This window comes from Diadema antillarum, unplaced genomic scaffold (assembly GCF_040938485.1).
Source record: "Diadema antillarum isolate AM-2024a unplaced genomic scaffold, OU_Dant_1.0 seq00001765_RagTag, whole genome shotgun sequence".
Lineage (NCBI taxonomy): Eukaryota > Metazoa > Echinodermata > Echinoidea > Diadematoida > Diadematidae > Diadema > Diadema antillarum.
In genome coordinates, this window is record NW_027272446.1 from 299,286 (window position 1) to 324,903 (window position 25,618).

At 39.4% G+C, this 25,618-nt stretch overlaps 1 protein-coding gene across 1 annotated transcript; it reads left to right on the forward strand.

Annotated features, from left to right (window-relative positions):
• The first annotated feature begins 1,730 nt into the window (after positions 1-1,730).
• On the forward strand, positions 1,731-23,057 carry LOC139712154 (nitric oxide-associated protein 1-like). Its single transcript, XM_071623990.1, has 8 exons — positions 1,731-1,845; positions 11,200-12,849; positions 13,588-13,893; positions 14,642-14,877; positions 16,200-16,331; positions 17,511-17,627; positions 21,170-21,287; positions 22,572-23,057. The coding sequence occupies exons 1-8, from the start codon at positions 1,731-1,733 to the stop codon at positions 22,760-22,762; spliced, it is 2,865 nt and encodes a 954-aa protein (XP_071480091.1). The 3' UTR covers positions 22,763-23,057.
• Positions 23,058-25,618: the final 2,561 nt, after the last annotated feature.

Genomic DNA, 25,618 nt, shown 5'->3' on the forward strand with positions numbered 1-25,618 from the left:
ACTATCGTGCGATCCATTGCAAACGCCACGATTGGACATTCGTAACTGATCATGGGAGATTCATGATACTCGTTTGGAATTTCACGTTTGGATACGAGATTATGCGAGTCAATATGTGTTGGTTCGCTCAGATGCGATATGGTCACGATTGGTCTATTTCAAGCAATACGATCTGTCACGATCTGGTCTCCTGTTCAAATACGATCCGATAGGATTGTCCCGATTGAGTCCATGATTGGTTCCGATCTACTACGATCATCACGATCGGGATCCCCGATTTGGTATGTGCAGATACGTTCTGATACGTTCCAATATGAATACCGCGAACCAATGAGAGCTGTTGAGATAAGATACGATATCTTTCACGATCGGGATCAAAAGCGACCCTCATTTAAGGTGCGATTGGACCCGAACCGGAATGGGAAATATAGTCCGGCTGACAATGGATTTCATCGTTTCCTTAACTTCTACAGAGTGATTAGGCCCACTGATTAGGCCTACAATCCACATTGACATTGATGATGGTAAGGGTTAACAGGTTGAAAATGATGGTAACACGTGACCTTTGCAGTATTGCGAATGACAATTACGTTATCATCAGAGAGAAAGCATCACCTAGGCCAGTCAAAACCTCAGATAGTCCCTCCAGTAATTCAACCTAAGGAAATAAATTATTGAATCGACCTGCTCACTCTTCCCCTCCCCCTCCCCCCCCCCAAATGCCCGAATCCACAAGATCAGATCATTCCCCCCTCCTTCCTCAGAAAAAAAAAAGATCAAGACAAAATGTTTTCACCTTCCTTTGAATATGATATAACATATTATGTGTTATGTACGCTAAATATAAGAAAGTTGGCTGAACTGATAGTATTACTTGTGTGTTTGATTTCATATTCGCATCGTATGTATCATAATTTATGCAATTTTATTTCAAAATTTTCATGGGGTATTGAAAGTTTGGTTGGTTTGGCTTGATTTATTGTTTTACTTGACAGTGTTTAACAAAATCGATATACACACACAACAGAAAGGTAACTCCCCTATAATAATAGAAAAAACAAGCAAAATTATTTCGCAGGGGTATTGCTACACTTATTGACTAACTTCTTTGTGAGAAATAATGATCTTTATAGTCATGCACGAGTGACCTAACATCCACGACAATGGTCACAATTCAAAAATCACAAAAGTTACTTTGTGGGGTATATGAAACACTCTACGAACTGGTGGATGTTTCAGTGATGTCGTTATTCTATATTTCATTGTGCCAGCCCTCCCTTACTCAACGTGCCAGTCCTCCTTTACTCAACCTCGCGGAATACAAAATATACTGTATACGATTTGCAGGTAAAATAAGGGCAAAATAAATGTGAAAAAAAAATTAGCAGAAGGAAAGTGAAAAAGTCGATCCCGATTATAGTAACACGATTAAGAAGCACGTACGATAAGTTAAGATTTGCTGCGTTTTGATACGATCTAAGACAATCTGATGCGATGATCACGATCAAAAATTAATTGTGTTAATCGTAGAAAATTTTTGAACCGTCCAAAAATTTTCTACGATTAACGCGATTGCCACGATTGACCTCAAGATCTGATGCAATCTAATACGATCTGATAAGATCACCATGATTGCTTCACGATTAGACCACGATTTCAATCGTGGCGCCAATCGTGATAGTGGGAACGCTGCTTATTTAACTGATTGGCCCTCGTTGCGTAACGACAACATGGCTCGCATGCTGGCACAACGTCGCTCCATGGTCACTCACTTTCTTCGATTTGCTCGGACATGTGGAACATCTCAAGGAGGGGACATTTCGTATTCGCGAAGAGGTAACTCAGGTCAGCATTTGATATAAATGACCATGGAAGATCTAACAAAGGATAAGATACAGATCTTCTCTTGACTGGTCCATTGATCCTGTTAGTATGTCAGCAGAGCTACAGAGGTAGTCCCATGTACTTATAAATGTGTTGGGAAATTATTTTTATTTCGGTAAAGGACTGTGAATTTACAGTAGGTTTTACCTAGCAGACCTACTGGTAGCCCCGGAGACCCGCCGCTCTGCGGCGGGGTCCTGGCGGCTACCTCGGAGTTTCGTTAAAGTGAGAATCACGAACAACTCCCTATTGCCACATATAAATTTACGGCAACTTCACAAATAAACCATGGCTAAATTTCTATCATAAACACAGTGACAATAAAAAGTGAAATATACACTACCCCATTGTCTTGCCTTGGTTCTTCTCACCAATTTATCTGGAAACTGCAAGATTTTCCACATTTTTTAGGAGTAAACGGCCTGCCCTAGTGGAGAGCTTTGCTGCTATTTTGAATGTATATATCCATCATTAGTACGCATCTATGCATGCGTGAACAATGACAACACCGTTACAGATGTAAGTTAAGGATATGAATTAAATGCATCATCGCACGGTGCATATATTTAAAGGTGAAATATGCATCATGTAGCGAGCAATACAGCTGTCAATGGACTGCACTGAATGCATGCTGTGCGCATGTGCAAGTGATTGTGAGTTTTAGTGAGCATCGGTGAGCTGAAGATATTTGCCTTATAAGACAGCATTTTCAGCATGATAAGCAATGAAATGCATCAAACAGTCGCCGATGTGAATCATTTAGGTTTAATCGACCCGTGTACAATGTAAGTATTCCTAGTAGTTTTTGTTGAAAAATTAAGGAAATACAGTGCCGGAACGGCACCCGTTTTGTACAACATTGAGATCTGAATGCGAAAACGGCGCAGCCCCAACGCTGCATGTTGGGGCTGGTCGCAGTTTGACCGAAAGATCGGTCTGTATCTGTCCGTCGGGGAATGTTCCGCGGAGACTGCGTCTGGCTTCACGGATCCCCTCTGTATACAGACCGAAGTCAATGATTGCGGCTCCTGTGTGGAGCAGTCGCGCACAGATCAAACGTTACGATAAACCAAATTTCTGACAGCTTTTTTACATTCAAACAAGTTTGACATGACATGACACATTATGCAGCAATATTTGGGATAAATTTCTCAATTGTGCAATCGAAATACTCACATAAACTCGGTTATAACGCAGACATTTTATCGATATCGCAACATCGTCGTTCGCAAGCTGTAAGTCGCCATCTTGAATCTGTAAGCCAATCACATGCGAGGTACGTGTTTTAGTAAAACAAACACATAGAAACTACCTCGCATGTGATTGGCTAAGAGATTCATAGTGTATGTTTCTGCAGTTTGAACGTAACGACGCGACAGCCTGTGTTTTACGTTGAAAATTCTACTAAAATTTTGGATTATTCATTAATCTGGTGAGTTTAATGTATTCTTAGAAAGCTAATTTCACTATACAAGCTTAAATTTGCCGATCTAGGGCCGTGAATTAGACGCAATCGAGAAGGGTGAGGTACCTCACCCAATTTTCCATAGAGACAGTGGTTAAGAACATCCACACAGCAATGGGTACTGCAACCTTCCGTCTGTCTACGGAGGACAGCGTTAATGGCAAAATATAAAAAGAGTCCTCCGGACAGACGGATCTTTCTGTCTAGTCGCAGTTAGCTTACTGGTTGAGGTCAGTCCGGGAAACCCGCTCACGAGGACTGCCTCACCCCCGTACGAGCACTGCCCCACCTCATGTTGACCGACAAGTAGGCCCTATGTCTAATTCCGCGAAAAATTTCTCATTTATAATATCATTAGTAATGACATTTGCTGGGTCAGTTTTTCACTTCTTTAGACACACACCAATTGCGACAGGTTGAACCTTTCTGGTTCAACGCAACTTCGACCCAGTTCCCTCGCATAAAAATATAGAACATGTTAGAGCCTAGAGGATTTGTCACTTTAATCAGTCAACATTTTGACTCACTTCTTCCACTGTTTCCTCCTGTTTTTTTGTAGTTTCCTCCACTTCTTTGCGGCGCTCCCCAATTCATCGCCGCCTTTGTTTGAAAAATTACCGCACGAACGTCTACGGCAAGCCAAATACTCCATACAATCACTATTTAATCGGTACACTTACGTTTATTGACTTAAGTACTAGTAAGTTGTTCGAGTGCTAAATTTGACTTCGTAATATTGTGAATGAGCATTTTCTTGCCTCATTCTGTCTGTTTTTTTTTTGTTTTTTTTTTTTTTTGGGGGGGGGTTTAATAGAGTTTTAATCAACCAATGCAGAGCGACCCATCAAAACACGGGCGCCAGAGTGTTTGCACACTGCAAGACTGCCGCACCTAGCGGCCTGATCCGACTAAATATTTTCGATGCTTTTTTCTGTGGCTCTCACCTCGTGCATGAATCAGCCTCGTGAAGCTGAAGTCTCACATCTTTTTACAAAAATTTGTAGCAAGAAAAATAAAATCAGTACTAACCACTGCAAATGCTCACCTGATCTTGTGCATATATTCCAAATTAATTCCACACTGTTACTAGAGTAGGTGGATACTCCAGTTTGTTTTCTGGAATCCCGCGACGCGACGTTACATCACATCACGCACCCAGCACATACAGATAGAGCGCAAGCTGTGAGATTTTGAGATTGCGCACGCACCGGAGGATACTGTACAACATGTATCCTCCAGTGCGTGTGCAAGCTCGGTCTCAAAATCTCACAGCATGCGCGCTGTCTGTATGTGCTGGATGCGTGATGTGATTATAAATAAACATTAAAAGGTGACAGGCCATGCCTTATTTTCTGTGGGATCTCTTTATTTCACCTTGTTTTTGGATATTTTGGCCATTTCAAAGCTGATTTTCATCAAATAAACTTGTGATACCCCTTAGAATTACACACTCTTTCACATCTTATAGAGTGGTTTCTGAATATTTTGTAAAACGTGAAAAGCTAAATCTGTAAATCCTCACCTCAACCAGAACTATACACACTCTGGCTGTTAGATCTAAGTCTAGCCAACTATACACAGCCCTGTATGTTGCTGTACACAAGTGTTGCACGGTGTCTACAACTGGTCAGGCTAGCGAAGAGCGAAAGTTGGCAGTCAGATACTTTCCCTTTCGCTCGGATCAGGAGAACGTACTTAAATTATTACTGTAGTAGGTTCTGTGTGTGGCCAAATTATGATATCGGTCCCCTCTCGTTCTGCGTGTGTGTCTCCACTATGTGCAAAGTCTATGGAGGTTGAAAGAAGTCCCCGGCTATGACGAAATAAATAGCGGTGAATGGAGTGGGGACCTATTTTGCGATAATGCTGGTTCTGCTTATGTGCTCATGTTTACTTGTTAATTGATATGATAGACAGTGATAGTACTGGTAGATGATTTCCAAATCAAACTAAACTGTTTAGTGTGGAATGGCTGAGTGTGATATGACATCCCTGTTTGACTTTGTCATAGTCATAGCTTTATTGGCTATCGTGGGTTGAGGGTTGTTCCTTTAGGCTTCTTACTTCAGCACAGCCCCTTTACCTAACCCTAACCCTAAACTCCAACCGTATTTATCATTCTATCAAACCCTAAAGCCACCTACAAATGTAAATTTAGTCGCATTACTTTATACATCCACATGTATCCCCCCTTTTTTTTTTTGGGGGGGGGGGAAGGGTAAATTACATTAATGGCTGTGCTGAAGTTAAAAGGCTAGAATTGAATTAGCCCCTAAAACCCAGGTTTGCCACCAAAAATAATAATAATGGAGAGCATCTTAGAAGGCAATCATTCTAGAACCTCAAGGCTCTACCTTAAAAGATACTCATGGCACTGTAGAACAGAATATTATGTTGCAACTGAGTATCACAGAAGATATAAGAACAGTCAAGCAAACAAAAATATACATTAAATGCTTACATGTAAACAATTGTCAAGTTAAATTAAAGATGTATGTTTTGAGGTTCTATTTGAAAGCATGTCTTTGTGAAAGCTTGTCAAGGTAAAATTTGTCATGTATTATATATTTGTATATTGTGTAGTGAACAGTGTACAAATCATATACTATAGGATCTAAAGTCTAGATGTGTAATCTTGAAAAAGTCTAAATTAAAGTTTAAAGTTACAGATGATCCAATTGAGGATCTATGATTTTGTGAATGGTGCAAGGTGTGTGACTTATCAGAAAGGCCTTCATATGTACACTGTGTGTTCACAACACAAATAGTCCAGGCTAGGCTCCATAGAAAGTGCACCTAACCTTGTTTTTTGATATATACAATGTTTTTTGATGGTTTCTTGTCAATTCGAGGGTGCTGATTCCAAATCCGATTGATGCCACTCGCGTAACCTTGAGCATTTTCGGCAAAATGCAAAAATCCAAAATGGCCGCCAGATATGCTAATTTGGCCATGATAATCCGAGTTATGTCAATTTTATGAACAATTATTCCATCAAAGTTTTTTAAATTTTTGTTCCTTGAGTAATTCTACTTGCTCTTGCAAGAAATTTTTCATTTGAAGAGGTACATTTAGTATTTTAAGCTTATTTTCAATCCAAAATGGCCGCCACTCCTATACTCATGTACTATATGAATGGCAAAAAATATGCATAGAAATAGAAGACGAATTTTCAGTCACATACCTACGCTTTTATCAAATTTTGCATGTGCCATGCAAATCTGATGAGTGCCACTAGCAAAACAAGCCAACAAACAAGTAGACAAACAGAAAATGTATTGTTTTTAGGTTTATTATATTCTTCTTAATACAAAACTTCAAAATGGAAGCCACTCATATACCCCAGCACAATATGAGCGGCAAAGTGTACATGGAAAAGAACAAATTTCCATTTTTTTTCTGTCACCCAGGTACACTGTTTATCAATTTGTGTGCTGATTATGAATGAGAGGATTGTTACTAACAAAAGCTGTTTTTTTCCTTGATGCGAATATCCAGATTTGCTACCTCAATCTGAATTTCCCCCAAGAAATCTGGAAAAACCCACCAAAGCTTGAATTGACACCAACATCAAGATCGTTTATCAGGAATTATTAGACATGAACAATTTGATACTTACTTGCCTTGAGTGTTCAATATCATAATATTCACGATGATTTACTGAATTAAAAGGCTGAATCCTAGATGATGACACAATGAGATTTCCAATTACCTGTCCTGTTCTACATTATCTAAAAGCGATATTATACAAACTTTTCAGTCCCCTCACCCGAGAACGAACATGAAGAAGGGGAAAGTGGAAAAAAGGGACCACCTCACTTCCTGTTGTCAAATATCTGAAATGAAAACAATGCCCAAAAGTTTTTCATGTTAACCCAGATGAACTATATATGGTAGATGAATTCTACCACCATTTTATTTTTCTGAGTGAATGTGTTTGCGTATGATGTCAAGAGAGACTCTGAGATCTGTACAGTGCTGCCTCATTCTGAAAGCAGTGTTATAACAACTTCACACTGCTTGTCTTTAATCTTCAGCACTCAGAGACTCCAACTCTCCAGCTTTCGACGGGAGATGTCCCGCCCCCGTTTTGCAAAATCTCCCGTTCTCCCTCTTGAGATTTAATTTCTCCTGCCCTGGCTCTGTGTCTCCCACTTGAAATGATTTCTTACTTTGTGTGTTCGTATAATTTTTATGTTGAAAAATAAGCCTTAGATAGCACAAGAGAACATTAAGAACCCTATCAGAGATTCCAGAGCTCAAGCGGGCCCTGGACCCCGCGGCCGCAGGGAACTTCGCGCTCGTGATATGCGCTTCGCGCACATCAAGTTGGAGTCTCCCATTTGCTTGGGGTTTCAGGCGGGAGAATCTCCAGATCAGAAGGTACTTGGGGTTGGAGTCTCTTAGCACTTGCAGATTCAGGATTGCTCTAACCTAGGTAACCAGACCAGCAGTTTTAGGACTCTGAATGATGGCCTCCTTAATGGTGGCTGTAAACAAACTCCACTAGAGCTCTTTTTACCATATACATGGTGACATTCCCTTCACGTAGGAAGTTTCCAGATGATCTTGCCTTTGCGTCTCATAGAAAGTCCTTGGATGGCATGAGCCTAGTACTGACCCATCTCAAGACAATAGAGGAGTTCTTCACGTTCTGGAGACTTTGCCCCAACCTTTATAAGATTATCATCCGACTCATGCCTTCCATCTTAGTAACCACCTTGCCAATGCTATGTTCAAGGTAGCCCTCTGTGGCAAGCCTTCCAAGCATAGGCTAAGGAAGTCTACCCTCCTTCACTGGAACTCGATCACTCTCCCTCACGCTGGAAGGAAAGGATGGCAAGTGTCACCAGTGCTGTCAACGCATACCCTGACCTTCCAAACGCGATAGAATGGGTGCATTTCATGAAGCGTTTTGTCTGACAATTTTGTCTGACAAATTTGCTCTCAGCTAATCAGATGCAAGGATTTTTGTAGCTTATAACAGTTAGTCAAAAAGAAAAGATCTGACAAAACGCTTCATGAAATGCCCCCTTGAACAATCTGCCATCAATGCGTCTGAAATCCCACAAGTCTATAGATTTCCCTCCCGTAACTTGAAAGCTTTGACCCCAAAACCGGTTGGTGAAGATGCTGGTCTGATGTCATCTCTGACACCATCTAAGTTACATACAACACTGTCTCTGGCCTGGCAACAAAGCCATAGTGCTTCAACTGGTGGTAATCAAGCAAGTCTTCATGTCTTCATTCTGTTTCTATGGCAAATAATCGCCCTCTGACCCCTGAGGAAGTGCTGAACATCACCAGATGTGGTTGCATTTAAAAGAATTGCAGGACTTATATGCATCTTTAGCCTGAGAATTCTGCAAATTTGGGGCTGATGTCACCTGCTGCCAAACATCCAATTAAAGGATTCTTTAAAGACAATTAAAATGACAGTTTTAGTTTTAAGACAAGACTGAATGAGATCATGATGTCAAAGTGTATATTATCAGGGAGGTGACACCTCCCTGATATTATGAACACCTGGGAACTGTGAGAGAACTGAAAGAGGTATCTCACATTGCTCCTTGGTTGATGTTTAATGAATACGGTATTGTGTTTAGACAGTTTCGTTTATGCCTTTACCAGTTTTTGTCGTTGTTTTAATTCAAGAAGAAAATCAAGTTTGCTCTATAATATCAAGGCGGTACTTCTAAATTATATCATATCAAAGTGATGGAGGTTATGATCCATTTCAAACTCGTCGCCCCCCCCCCCCCCCCCCCCCCCAACTCCTTGCTGGAAAAAAAATCTACATTGTAAAGGGTTTTTAGTTGTGTCATTAATGTCCGGTATGTTTTTGTCTGCAACTATGTATCTCTGCACTTCCTGTATAGGATTTTTCTGTACTTTGTTATAATGGTTTTAGGGGAATGTATAAAGATTGACTTTCTAGCTTCCCCTCCATTTTCAACATTATTTGATAAATACCATGCATCTAGGCTTCTTTATATATTGTGTTGGTATTACATTTTTATATTTAACCTGCATGTAGAATATGATGGTATATTGATTTCTTGCGAGACGTTTGGTGAACTTATATTCGCTGTTGAGACAAAATGAAATAGACAAGAAATTGTGTTAAACATAGTAAGGTTTATGAATATTAAATGCTCAAATATACATGTAGGCCCTCTATATTGTAAGTGACACCCAACATATTTGTATTACACATGCAACACTTTATGACAGCGTAGGTACGGGACTGGAAATACAGTAAATTTGTTCTATATTCCATGCATTATGTTTTGCCATTCATATAGTACATAAGCATAGGAATGGCGGCCATTTTGAATAAAAAATGAGCTTTAAATACTAAATTGACCTATATGAAATGAAAATTCTCTTGCAAATGCAGATAGAGTAACTCTAGGAACAGAAATGTACAAAGTTTGGTGGAATAATTTGTCATATAATGCACATTATTATGTTTATCACGGCCGAATTAGCATATCTGGCGGCCATTTTGGATTTTTGCATTTTGCCGAAAATGCTCAAGGTTACACGAGTGGCATCAATCGGATTTGGAATCAGCACCCTCGAATTGACAAGAAACCATCAAAAAACATTGTATATATCAAAAAACAAGGTTGGGTGCCTTCTAGCCTGGACTAAAAGTTATGCACACTGAAAGTTACATCTTGCCAAGTCCTAGCTATCGAGGTGCGTAGGCAGAAAAGGATACATGTGATGTAGAATTTAAGCAAGCCGTCAATAATTCGAACGTAATGCCAAAACATTTTCGGAATTTTATAGCCATGTTGCTGCATAGTATCATAAGGGCACAGAATAAAACTAAATCAGCGCTGAGTAATCCTTCCTGGCAGAGGTATTCGGAGAAATCAACTACTGTATATGCTGAATATTTTGCGAGGTTTTTATTTTCACGAATTTTGCGAGTCAGCTGCTATTCGCAAAATTAAAAACACACAAAAATATTGACTCTAATGCTGATATGAATGGGATGTATACGTACATATATATCTTTCTTCCTTCGGTACTGGACTCGACGATCGCGAATTGAACCTCTGGCAAAATTGTGGGAAATCCCGATTTGCAAAAATTTAGACTGGTGAAATAAAAGGCGTATACAAGGGAGTATTGGGATTCTTTGAAATGACAGGTCCGATGCTACATAACTGATACATGTATTGGATCTTAAGGATGAACCACATCATTTATCACCTCATTGATTGTTATGTTCAAATGAATTTTTACTTAATGAAATACGATGCTAGAAGTGGAGACATCTCTCTCTTTCAAGGGTTCTAGATCTGTGCCTCAGTGTGGGACCCAAGAAAAATCACAAATCAAAACTTGAAACCGCAATGCAGAGCAGCGAGATACAAGATTTGTCTGATAGGACCCCAGTAGAACCGGGGGGGGGGGGTTTCATAAAGCTGTTTTTAAAGTTACGAACGACTTAAAGGACAAGTCCATCTTCATATACATGTGGATTGAGTGAATGCAACAATGTTAGTAGAACACATCATTGAAAGTTTGGGGGAAATCCGAAAATCCGTTCAAAAGTTATGAATTTTTAAAGTATCTGCGCAATCACTGCTGGATGGGAAGACTACTACAGTATATTATGTCACATGCATACAACGATATAAGGAAAATAAAAAGAGAATTTCACAAAACTTTACTTTTTGAATACAGTAAAAATTTCCTTGACTTTTTTTTTCAACATTTCATATCTTCTGGTCACTTCACAAAAACTTGTACATGAAAATTAGAAATTGTTATGAGTGTGACATCAACCTAATCAACTTCAGCACCCATTTTCCATCTTGTTTTCCTTCCAGGTGAATGTATCCTGTACCAATTTTGTAGACGGAAACACGGCAGTGGGAGGGGTCGAAGGCGACTTCTTGATGGGAAAGACCGTCATCTGAGATCTTCAGAATCAGGGACATCAGTGTGGAGAGGAGATGCTGAAAACCTGGCCAATCAGAAGGAGTGTAGCAAAGACTTGGCCAATCAGAATCAGCAAAGCAAAGACTTGGAAAGGAATCATTTGAATGCATTTGATGCTCAATACTTTGGAAACCTTGGGGATGGGGATAGAGGATGTGACAGAGTTACTGTTGAAGCGAGTATATGTCATGAGAGTAGGACACATGGTACACAAACACCTCAAATGGATGAAAGTGATTTGAGTGCAATAGATGATCAGTATTTTCAAGATGTAAAAAGCAGAAGAGGTGCCCCTGCCCACTCAACTACATCAAGCCATGACAAAAAATCAAAGAAAACTGCCCGGCCTGGAAGAACCCTTCGTGGACATTTCATGTTTGGAGACATTAACCCCAAATATTTTGATGACATCAACTCAAGTTTTGTGTATGAAGATGCCTCACCAGACAGATCCAGCGATAATAATGTAAATGAGTTTGATCGCCAATATTTCGGAGATGCTAATGAAACTGCTCATGGAGTTCAGAAAGCTCCTGTCACATTCATTGATACAGATCAATCAGAAGAGAATATATTCAGTCAGTTTCTTTCACAACAGAAGACCTCCAGAAGAGGAGACCCCAGTCTCTCGAGTCTATCAAAAATCAAGGAAGAGTCAAGCAAGGTCTGGCCAGCTCATGAAATGCCAATGGACTATCAGCAGATTTCAGGAGAAGAATTTAAAGACCACAGGGAGGTACATCTTGTCACTGAACCAACAGTTGATCAAGTCTTTCTGGACAGCTTGCCCCCAGAACTGCGGGGAAAGTTAAAGGCTCAGCAGCAGTGGGAGGAGGCCAAAGAAGAGCTGAGGATTGGTCACCACAATGTAGAGGACCTAGAGGAGAGTGTGGTGTCTGCTCTTAAAAATGTTAAGAAGAAGAGGAAGAAGGTTGTTAAACCACTCTGGGGTAGGGAAAGAAAGGTGTTTGGCACTGAAGATATTACTGTTCCTGTGAGTAGAGCAACATGCTCAGGCTGTGGAGCTCAGCTACACTGCCAGGATATGTCTCGGCCTGGATTCGTGCCCAGTGAAAAGTTCAAAGAGCTCAATCTTGCTAAGAATATTAGCAGTGCAATATGCCAAAGATGCTGGTATCTTATCCACAGTCATACTGCCTTGAACGTGAATATTTCTGGAGACACCTACTCTGATATTACCCGAACCATTCACAAGAACCACAAGGCCCTGGTTGTACTCATGGTAGACCTTTTAGACTTCCCTTGTAGCATAATAAAGGACCTCAAGACTCAAGTAGGGCCATGGAGACCCATTGTCATCATTGGAAACAAGTTTGATGTGCTTCCCAAAGATGAGCCGAAATATGCTAGTCGCATCAAGGAGCAGCTAGTTGCAGCGTGTGCTGAGATGGGTGTGTGTGATGCAGACAAAGTGAGTTATGTGGGACTGATCAGTGCCAAAACAGGCTATGGTGTTGAAGAGCTCATTACCAAACTCATTTCTCTGAGACCAAGCAAGGGGGACATCTATCTCTTAGGTAAGTACTGGTATGATACAGACATCCAACATCACATGAAATTACTCTGTGTAACACTTTGATCTTTCACTGTCACACGTACACATGAGACCTTTCATACATGTATGTTTATTAATCACTTATAATTTAGACAAGTAAAGTATTTTGTAAGAATAACACATTTCTGACTGATTGATTGATGAAGGCTTATAGACCCAAAGTGAATCAGTCTCACATTTGTACCATGAAGTAACATGCTGTAATGTGATAGATACCAGTAATTTGAAATGATCTACAAAATCCTCAGAATTGTTCGTCTTAAAATGGAATAGTTGCATTACAGACTTCTCTCCTGATGAAGATACAATTGTAGTCGTAATTTTGGACGACTAACCAAAACAAGTATTTCGCCTAGAGTGTGGTTAGATTTATAAGTTGATATACAGCTTCCAGAAGCAGAGTAAAGGGAAGTACTGCATGTGTGTGTTATTAACACTGAAATTAGTGAAGAATCACATTGGTATAATGGCAACTATAATTTCCATTGACAGTTCATTTTGTGACAGTAGATTTCTTCCCCATGATTCCTCCGCATGGAATCCACACTTTATTGCAAGTTTTTATGTTTTAGTGAATAGCAGTTCCTACAGTATCACAGAGTGAGGAGATGAACATGATCTTTTTTTCCAAATGTGAGGAGATGCAGATACCTCCATGAGTGGATTCTTCATGTTTGATTTTGGATTATCCTTGTAACAGGCACAGCCAATGTGGGCAAATCAACCCTGTTCAACCGATTCCTGGAATCTGACTTGTGTCAGGGGAAAGCATCCAGACATATTGGCCGTGCCACCATCTCTCGCTGGCCTGGGACCACCATCAACCTGCTCCGCTTCCCTCTCCTTAACCCCACCCAGGAGAAGCTAGCTCTGAGGGGGAGGAGACTCCATGAAGAGAGAGAGGCGAGGCAGAAAGAGGAGAAGCTGAGGAGGATGGAGAAAGAGAGAATCAGTCGTGGGATGGAGAAGGATGAGATAGAGTTTCCTCGTAATGCTTACTTGACAGGTAAGAGCAGCGACAATTACTTTGATAACTTTCTCTTACATTAACACAAACATGAACCTAACCCATCTTTGTAGACTTGTTTTCGTCCCTTATTGCAAACCGTGAGCAGAGGCCTCTATCTACCACCAGTACAGGCATCAGACCACTCTGAAACATATTACTCTGTAGTAGGCATGTGAACTATGTACAAAATAGATACCAGTACCCACCTGCTTTATATCATTATAACTGAAGCAGAATCCACAATCAGCAAGATTTTCGAAATACATAGGTGGCAAGAAATGTTTCATGTTGGTTCTTGGAATCTGACGAAAGTTCCACACAACATTTGTAGATGAAGATATGTTGCTGCATTAGTTTCCCAATTTTTAAGGCCAGTTGTTGAGTATTGAAGTGATAAAGTATTCATGTGTCCATGTGTGAGGATTTTGATGGGGAGGACATCAAGTGACCCATACTCAACTTCCACAAGTTTGTGAAAACAATCTTGTGATGTAGTTTGAAAGCAGCAGTTATCTCTGATCAATTTGCATTATTTAGTGGCATTGTATTTGCATCATGCATAAATCTAGAAGGTCAATGGTTGGAAGTTTTGAAATTAGGGATGTTTTAATGAAGTTACCTTTTGTTAGATTATATAATAGAAAACTGCCATAGTGAAAACATTTGTAAAATAGACCTTACTTTACTGTAAGAGCCATTTCCACAGTCCAGCCCCTCCAAAAATATGTTTCTTTACCAATTGTAGGTAGCGTGGAAAGAACTTTTGAGAGTAAATCGATGGAAGCGAATGAAGCAGCTCTACCTGAGGACGGAGATCCTTTCAGCCTTGCATTGAAAACTCCATCCCTTCAACGAGACAGGACCAAGAGATCAGTAGACAGATCTAGCTCAAGCACACCAGTGCTGTCATTATATACACCAGAAGAGCTGAGCAGGACTCAGTGGTTCTTTGACACACCAGGAGTTATCTACGAAGATCAGGTGACTCTCTACATCCGTATCATGTTTGCTTTATTTTGTGTATCATGACAGATGCAGTGTCTGGAGAAGAGGTGGTACTGGTAGGCTCTTGTCTACCACTTGTGTTGTTTCTTTTCCTTTGATACTGTTACTTGTCTATACAGAGAAGATATTTTCACCTGCATTTCTGAAGGAAGTACTGTTACTATGATGAAATAATGAAAACATTGATGGCTAATACGTGTCGAAATATCCCAAACAAATTCCTGGCTGGTACTGTCATGAAGTCTTGCTGTGTTTTGTTCAAGGTATAGTAGTCTGTACCAAAGCAACAATGTACTTTTAAGAACTTTGTTAAGTGGCTTAGGAGTAAAAAATGACTGATTCTGTTTCATATCACATGTTGGTGAGAGTAGATTTCTTATACTGGACATAAAGTATCAGTGCTTTGTCAGCTGGTAAAATGTTTAACTACAAGACAAAATGCAATGAATACACTGTTAGTGATGAACTTAACTTGTGCAAGCATGTTAGGTCAATAGAAATTCTTTAAGCAATGCTGAAGTTAAAGCCCAAATTTTGTTATGAGAGAAGTTTTTGATCAGTATAAGCTATGCCTGTAAAAGAATCAAGTTATCAAGTTTGACTATAAACTTCCTTAGAACCTTGCAATGCATCTTTTGAACCTTGCAATGCATCTTTTGGCATGTTTCAAATTTGTTGAACAAGTCTTTCTCTATTGACCCCCCCCAAAAAAAAGAAGAAAAAGAAAAAGAAAAAGAAGGAAGAAGAAAAAGAAGCAAGCAAGCAAGCATACTAAGCCTGTAAACTTGGCATGAAGCATCACTATAACCTAATCGTAGTGATATCCATGTTCACTTCTAACTTCCTTGACACAGGAGTTTGGATAAAACTTGAACAAACCTCATGCATCATTCAGATGCAAGTTTCTTCACTTTGCCTCCCTCTACAAATTAAATTTGTTAAGATCGCAACTGCTGATCTTTAAATTAACAAACATGTCGGAAAAAAGGAACCAGCGGGACTCGAACCTGTCATCTACTGCTTTCCGGGCAGCGACACTACCACCAGGCTGTCCCTGGTTGCCGGCAGTGACACGATGAACATGGAACAAATACCCAAGCTCCGAAATTCCGACATTGTTATGTTAATTTTTAATGTTAATTGTTTGTTAATTTACAGATCAGCAGTTGCGATCTTAACAAATTTAATTTGTAGAGGGAGACAAAGTGAAGAAACTTGCATCTGAACCTTCACCCCTCTGAATAATATCTTTCTTTCACTCATGCGTCATGTTGTTCATTCATGCTTGTTGTTCTTAGGTCTTGACCCTGTTGACTGTAGGAGAACTGAAATCTGTGGTTCCACAGAAGAGCATCCTACCCCGGTCCTTTGTACTCCGACCCGGTCAATCATTCTTCTTGGGTGGTCTTGGTAGGCTAGACTACTTAGAGGTAGGTGTCCACTCACATGAAGAAATTTGTCAAAATTTACCTTCAATCCTTCTTTGAATAGCATGTTCCACGAAAGTAAATAGTTGTGTACTTTGCCAAATAGATTTTTATTTTGCTATGCCTCAAGCACCCTTGAAGTGGCGCTGGAGGCATTATTTTCAATGCAGAGGAGAAAAAAAAATTAAATGTAACATGAACATATGAAAAGACAAAAGCAAAAACAAATTAAGGTCAAATTATGGTAGCGAGGGCACTGATGATACATTGATAGTCATCAATTACAAATGGAGACAAAGAAGTAAAAAAATATAATGCTATACCTTATTGTTAACACAAATATACATGGTCTGTCCTGGTTGATAGATTTTTATATGTTGACCATTGTATTGTACTGTAGTATGTATTTCATGTGTAACTCACAAGCTTTTTACATTTCTACATTTTCCATCTTCTTGGTTCAACTTTAATCGAACTTGGAAGGAATCTTTCTTATGAATGGGGTTACAAAGTTATTGAATGCTGCAAGTCCATGTCAGGCCAAAGTCCAAAAACTGTCATCAATGTAACTTAAAAAGATCTTTTTCTTCCAGATCCAGAAATAATACAACCAGATTAAAACAACAACAGCAACAAAAACAACAAAAGAATTAAATGATTAATGCTTCAGAGAAATTGTTGTATTAGGGGTATGCAGACTTAGTTGAAGTCTTTGTGTATCTTGCATTGGAGTACACAAGGAAGGCTTCGAACTATATGCCCAAAGAGGCACTGCACTGGTAATACATATATCTTCTCCTGAGCATACACTACACCTGTGTGGGGAAAAAAGTAAAATTCATGTCAGTTGAAGGGGTGGTGTAGTGATGAAATTAATCCTGTCATATTCTACATTATGCATTCTTATCAGATTTAGCTGGAATCATGGTTTGATATAGAAAATGCAGGAATATTGAAAAGGTAAATGCTGTAGTGTTGGGGCCCTAGGTCAAGGCTACCCATCTGAGTTTGTTGGCAAGAAAGCATGTTTGGTTTGTTTGTTATTGATATTCTCCCAGACAAATGCTATGAGTAGGAAATAAGTTTTTTGAGTTATCAGCCATTCTGCACTGATTTTGGATAGTATGTGCCAAATTTTGTGACGATGTTACAACCTATTATTTGCTTGTGTTTGTCTTTCAGGGAAAGCAGTCTTCATATTTCACTGTCTTCTCCCATAAGGCACTTCCCATCAAGGTAATGGACACTGATAAAGCTGACAGTGTGTATGCTGAGAAGGCTGGTGAAAAATACTTTGTGGTAAGTGGGATAGAGGAATAGTATGTACTCATTGAATGCTGGAGAAAAGTTCTTGTGTTAGGTGTGATGGGGCCACGGTGTGTAATAAGAGATGGCTAGAGAAGAGTACTGTGTGGTATTGCAGTGTGGTAGAATGACAGTGTGTACACAGAGAAGGCTGGAGAAAACACTGTGTGGTAAGTGTGATAGAGTGATAGTGTGTACTCAGAGAAGGCTGGAGAAAACACTGTGTGGTAAGTGTGATTGAGTGATAGTGTGTACACAGAGAAGGCTGAAAAACACTGTGTGGTAAGTGTGATTGAATGATAGTGTGTACACAGAGAAGGCTGAAAAACACTGTGGTAAGTGTGATTGAATGATAGTGTGTACACAGAGAAGGCTGAAAAACACTGTGGTAAGTTTGAATGATAGTGTGTACACAGAGAAGGCTGAAAAACACTGTGTGGTAAGTGTGATTGAATGATAGTGTGTACACAGAGAAGGCTGGAGAAAACACTGTGTGGTAAGTGTGATTGAGTGATAGTGTGTACACAGAGAAGGCTGAAAAACACTGTGGTAAGTGTGATTGAATGATAGTGTGTACACAGAGAAGGCTGAAAAACACTGTGTGGTAAGTGTGATTGAATGATAGTGTGTACACAGAGAAGGCTGGAGAAAACACTGTGTGGTAAGTGTGATAGAGTGATAGTGTGTACACAGAGAAGGCTGGAGAAAACACTGTGGTAAGTTTGATTGAATGATAGTGTGTACACAGAGAAGGCTGAAAAACACTGTGTGGTAAGTGTGATTGAATGATAGTGTGTACACAGAGAAGGCTGGAGAAAACACTGTGTGGTAAGTGTGATAGAGTGATAGTGTGTACACAGAGAAGGCTGGAGAAAACACTGTGTGGTAAGTGTGCTAATGTGATATTATGTACTCAGAGAAAGCTGGATTGAAGTACTCTGTGCTAAGTGTGATGGTTCAACAGTATGTATTTAGAGAAGGCCAGAGAAGAGTACAGTGTGGTACATTTTTGTGATAGTGTGTACATATAGAAGGCTGAAGAACACTGGTAGTCTAGTGTGATCAAGTGATAATGTGTACACAGAGAAGGCTGAAGCAAACACTGTGTGGTAAGTGTCATAATGCAGGGGCAGATCCAGGAATTCCGTAAAGGGGAGGCGCCATTACAAAATTAAAGGGTTGTGTATACACTCCCCATTTTTTCTTTTTATTTCTTTTGTTTTAACAAAAAAAATAGAGGAGGATCCGCTACTGATAATGTGATAGTATGACTCAGAGAAAGAAAGCAGGATTGAAGTACTCTGTGGTAAGTGTGATGCAGCAACTGTGCACACTCAAGAGAAGGCCAGAAACGATACTGCCAGGTGTTAACCCATTGAGGACGAGTCCCGAATATACTTGTGCAGGTGCCTATGAGAAATGCTTGTTGTAGCAAAATCAAACTGTCCTTAGCAGGTTACAGTGTAATAGAGACAGTCTGTACACAGTGAAAGTTGGTGGAAAAGCATTGTGATAATCGTGATAGTGTGTTCACACAAAAAAGCTGAAGAAGAGAACTTTGTGCTAAGTGTGCTGGAGTAATAGGATGTTACTTATCAGTTAAAGCTGGCGAAAATACTGTGTAGTAAGTGTGATAAAGTGATGGTTAGTAGACATAGAAGACTGGAGAAAAGTCCTTTGTGGTAAGAAGTGTTGAATTCTCGCTATCGCCAATGACGTAAAAAGTACCCGGATGTGGCTTTTTCGTCAAGATTTAGTGCACTTGGTAGCAAAGGCACTTCCGGCGCGGGGCATAATTTGCACAATGCTAGCGTGCGCGTACGTGTACCTTACCTATAGCGCAGCGCCGACCACGGATACTAGTACACAGTAGGCCAATAGGCCGCTGTACCGCCCAAGCCATGCCAGCGATATTGCGAGTGGCCAGGCCTGTCATACTCGTACACTGTAGTCCCCGCCGGCGGCCGGCCTTGCATTAGCATGCACCATAGACAGAAAGATCCGTCTGTCCGGAGGACTCTTTTATATTTTGCCATTAACGCTGTCCTCCGTAGACGGAGGGGATCGGTGAAGCCAGACGCAGTCTCCGCGGAACATTCCCCGACGGACAGACACAGACCGATCTTTCGGTCAACATGCACCACTGCACGCAGCGCATAAGCTAATTACATAACACATACCGGTACGGCGTACTGCTTGATCATGCGATCGATGTGCACATCACAGATCAGTCATCTCTGCATACGCTGAAAATATGCTGGAAAATATTCACCCACCTGGATATACAGTATATCGTCATGGAATGCCCATCTTTTTTTTTATTTGTTCTCTCTCGAAATGTCACGAACACAATCGGGAACGAACAGTGATCTCGAACTTATCCTGTCTCCGAAGCAATTTCTTCCAAGTAAGTTTGTACGTACAATGTACGTAGGCACTAGGCCTACTACCTAGTGCTACTATAATACTACCACTACTAGTAAGTCGCGCGTGCACATACTGCGCTGTGGAGTCACCCGCAAACTTCACCCACGCGGCCACGTCACGTCTCGCATGCCAGTAAGGGTCCTATTTCTGCAGATTTTTTTCATTTATTGTCGTGCGAACAACACATGGCAGCTTCGCAGCAACAACCAATAGTCGTATTAACAGCAATTTCTTAAGAATGGAGAAATTTCAAGTCATATTAAAGCTGTAATTCAAGTCGAGAAAACCGGAAGTACACGTAGAATACAGTCGGTTGTGTGTGTAAATAGCATTAGTCACGTATCACGCGCGTACGAACGGAAGTGACTTTGCTACCGGACTATCCCATAATGCACCGTAAATGACGCTTAAATCAACATCCGGGTACTTTTTACGTCATTGGCGATAGCGAGAATTGACAGTCTATTTGCTAAGAGAAGAGTTCATATTTGCTTGTGGTATGAATAGGAAATATCGAAATGATAATGTATGTTTGGGATGGTAGCTTGAATGTTCAGAGTAGTAGAAGTGGTGATCGAGTATTAAAGCATGTCTCTGCAGAGAAACCGATCTGCTGCTTAAAAAAAAAAGAAATATGATAGGATTATGAGACAAGGAACATGATTTTTCTATGTGACACAGTACTAGTGGAAACTTGGAAGGTTTTGAATTTGAGGAATGTATGACCCGTATCTGTGTAAATTGACCGAAAATGATTAAATGGTGAAATATTTGAGAACACATCAGGATAATAATTTATGCCCATCAAGCAATGTTAAAATAACGCAACCCTTTGATACTCTAATCTGCTGTGATATTGTGTAGTAATGAGTGGAGGTTACAGGTTGTATGATATTAACCTAGAGAGCTCAATGTAAAATTTGAAATTTAGAAATACACAAACTATGTTTTAAAGCTGCAGATCCCAGCCGTTTCAGTGAAACAGAAGTAGTGGTATAACTTTCAATTTTATGAAGACATGTTCTCTGTGTTACCAAATTGAGTACTCATTTTATGTCATAGACCCTTATATTAGAATGTTTCTAATGCTCTTATCAACATTATCTCAGGTGCCTGAAGGAGGTAAGGAACGAATGCTGAGCTTTCCACCTCTCCAATCCAGGGAGTTCTCTCTTACTGGAATAGGGCAACATAAAAGTGTTGCTGACATCCTTTTCTCTTCTGTTGGTGAGTTTCTTGTCAAAAGAGGTCAATAGTCTTGTTTCATGTTTTTTATGCCTCCACCACGAAGTGTCGCCAGAGGCATTATGTTTTCGTGTTGTCCGTCCGTCCGTCCGTCCGTCCGTAATCAATTTTTGTGGACAGCGTAATTAAATGATGGTTTTGGTATCCTAATGAAACTTGGCATATGTATGTATGAGTGGGCGAAGTTGTGCCTATCAACTGTTGGATGCACATGCTCAAGGTCAAAGGTCAAAAGGTCAAGGTCAAATGCTCAAAAGCTCACTATTTCCCCCATATCTACTGAGTATGCAATGCCTGGAGGTATTTTCCTTAAACTTAGTGTATACAGGAACTACCAAATAAAGACTCACCAGAGAGAGTTTTGGGCCATGAAGTCAAAGGTCAAGGGTCAAGTGAAAATGTTAAAATTTCACTTTTTCTTCATATCTCACAAATATTTCAAGGTATCTTCTGTACTAACTGGCAGTACTCATGTAGGGAATTTAGGGGTCATGGGTCAAAGGTCGGGGGGGGGGGGGTAAAGTTCAAGGTCAACTCATTAGAATGTCACTATTTCCCTCTTATGTGTGCAATGCCTGCAGGATTTTTCTTGAAACTTTAGTGTTTGAATGTATTACCCAATAGAGATTCTCTTGGAAGTTTATTGCCAAAAGGTCAAAGGTCAAGTGAAAGTGCTAAATTTCATTTCTTCCTTAGACTTATAAAAGGGTCAAAAGTCAGGTACAAATCCTCAAATCCCCAACTACCTCCACTCTTAGACAGTATAGCAATTCATCCAATTAAACCAAGCTCAAGGAAAGTGAACATTCAACACATTTAATTGTGACAAACCTGTCATTTTAATTAGGTACATGTATGTATATTGTATGAGCAAACCATGTGGTGTTACCTGTTACCCTTCATATGAAATTGTCTTAATCATTGCTATTAGATTTGACAAATTCTAAATGAAGCTGTCATGTATATAGTCATGTTCGTAAACATTTCTACCAGACTGTTATTATACTATATTGAAAGATACCCTGCATGAAATAGTGTAAAATGCATAAAACTGTGAAATAAAGAGTGAATCCTCTTACAGGATACCGTGAGATACCTACAGTAGATGAAGGCCTTTTTTGAAATTTACATGGTGTAGCATTGTTGTCATTCATTATGATATTCTCAAGATTCTAATGATTTGCTTAGTTTTACCCAGTTTCCAAATATTCATGGTGACTTCCACAGCAAATGGAATGCTACATACAATCTAATTATTTTGTCCAGGCTGGGTAGCTGTGACTGCTAACAAAGACATGGATGTTCTCGTGAGGGCATTCACCCCTGGTGGGCGGGGCTGCCTGATGCGATCTCCTTCCCTCATCCCATATGCCTTCAGCCTGCGTGGTGCCAGGCGCTCCAAGAAGTCACCATTCTATGACATCAGCAAACACAAGCTTCTCTTTCACTGGCGATGAAGAGGTAGAGGGAGCTGGAATGACATTGTTCAGGAATACAGTGTAATGTATGAATGTCTGTGAGTTATGGATTGGATGCACAAATCTAGATCAGCTTGATAATCAAGTTGGTCTTTTTTGTTGTTGTTGGGTTGCTTACCCTCATTATACTGTACATCACTATAGTTTGATGTTTATTCTTGCCTATAGGACGGAAAATGTAAAATACATGACTTTGTGAGATAAGACAAAGTGTTGGTAAAACCTACTCCACCGAGAGTATTCCTATTCATTCTGTAAGCTAATCTACTTAAAAGATGAGGCAGTTGTTACTTGCGTTGATCCTGTAAGAGTTTTTTGGGTAATTAATTTTTGTTTTTTCTGTGCAATAGGTTTTGTTCTGTGTATCTGGGGATGCTACTGGCTTCAGTATTCACCAGTGCACACCACACACCTTGCATCTCATATGTAACTTTTGTAAGCTGTTCCTGTCTGCTTGGTCATAGTGAAAATGTGTTTGGAGTACACCACATTAAAGGAACAACATATTGCCTGTCTTTTAATAGACTTCTCACAAATATTCTTCTTGCATGCATGGCACGACATATCATACTCGAGGGAGACACTTTTTTCAGTAGTTAATTGCATGTGACCATCCTGTAGGAAGAAGTATGTTTTGTAGACATGAAGATGAAAAGATCTGTGCTGAGATGGAGATTAATCACACAAAGTGCTCTCATGAGACAATTTGCCAAATGTCAGTAGTCAACACTAGGCTGGAAGCAAATATCTTTTCCCTGATGTGTTATGTGGCTGCTGCATTTTGAAGGATATTGGTATGGGATTTATGGGCCATTCTCCACAAAAGGGCACCAACAGGGTTGGACAAACTATAAAATTTTGACATTAAAAAAGTCACGAAACTCATTTGAATTCAGAAACTTTAATACTTTGAGAACACATAACAACCAACGGGTGATTTTTGACACAAACACATTTTTCAAGAAATAGCATTGAACTTGAACACATTTTTTCATAGTTTTTACCACCTGTCAGATACGTTACCATTAGGCTTTAGACAAGAAAATGGCAGTGGATGTATCATTTGTGGACCATTAATGTAAATATCTATTTCAATGTAAACGTAACTATATGCGCACATGACTAAATAGTAATTCTTGAACTTTGATCGGTCCAGATGTAAAAAAAAAAGGTTTGATGTTTGAAGCCTGTAAGTTAAAATCAGCGCCAAAATTATATATTTTCGTATAAGATACACAACCCTATATTGCAATTATTATCTCTAATACACTTTGATCTTATATTGCTTTGACATAGTAATAAAAGTCATACATAAGTACTGAAATTATCAAAGAAAGCTAATTGCAAGTGCACTTTACAACAGATTTCATACATTTCGAGTTACAAGGAAAGAAAAAAACGGTAACGTATCTGACATACTTCTTTCACAAAATTTCGTTACCTAGATTTGTATCTCAAGATGACGATAAACTCAATCTTGCTTTATATCTTACATCCAAATGAATTGCCAACCATAAACATTCATATTTATAGCCCTAGTTAATCGCCTTGACACTGCTCAGTAATACAAAGTCATACATTCATCATGATATCATTATGTGCATGCATTAACAAAATTTACGCAATAACATGATTATGTTCTGTTTGAAATGCATGACTGAAACTTGATTTAAAATGTACAATATAGTCCATTTTCTTCTGTTATCTTATTGATTAGATATCTGGCATTATTAAGGTGGAACAATATCAACAATAAAAATCAAATCTATATTACCTATACGAGTGCAAGGAAGATATACGGTCATGTCGATACGGTAACGTATCTGACAGACATCTATACTACAAAATGTTGTTACTGTGAATTATAAAGTAACATGACGATAGACTCGCCCTTGCATATTGTCTACATCAAAATGTTATAGCCACCTAGAACATATCATAACCTCGGATAATCGATTTGACATATTTCAGTTAGTAAAATTATTAATCGATAACATACACAAAAAAGTTAACCCGAGACGTAACTATAATTCTGTTTCAAATATAATGACTGAAACTTTTGATATCTAATGGACAATGTACAGCCTATTATGTAGTTCTGTCCCTCTGTTAACGCATATAGATATGCAACATTATTCAGTTTGGAACAACATGATGAAGTTGAATAGCTCCGAGTGAACAGACAAATATTTCACTTCCAACGTATAAAGGTAACGTATTTGACTGCTGACAGTTTAATCTTATAAAGACAATGTTCACTTGGGCTACATGTGTTTCGGCTCTGCTCCTAACAAAAAGACCCAAAAGAACCTTCTAAAATAGTATAAAAGATTTCATTCCCAGCAAGTAGTCACGTTGCATATAGGTGTCAGAAGCTTTGTATAATGTATCAATATATTTCCACATGTCCTGTCATGAAATTTGTTTTAAAAAAGCCACGGAGTAATACGTTAGATAATGGTGGAAATAACGTAACCGACACAACCCTCAAGTAACTAAAACTTCTTTGCATTAACACATCTGATTCATCATCCACTCAAACATTTCGGTATCTTAAAACTTACACTATATTGACGTATTCCACATCTTCATATTTTTTTTTTTTTACATTCATAGAGAGCCAAGACAAAAAAAAAAAAAAACTAGATTAAGGAATCATAAATATTCTCCTTCCACGTATCAGTTGACAATAAACATTACGTTGCCCCTGTACATAATGTGGCAAGTTTTAAAGGGAAAATCCGGGTCGAAATTAGTAAAATTAAGAAGGAAGAGAAGCAAAAAATACAATCCGAGTATACCAAGTAAGGAAGATAATACATTTCTAAATTTCAC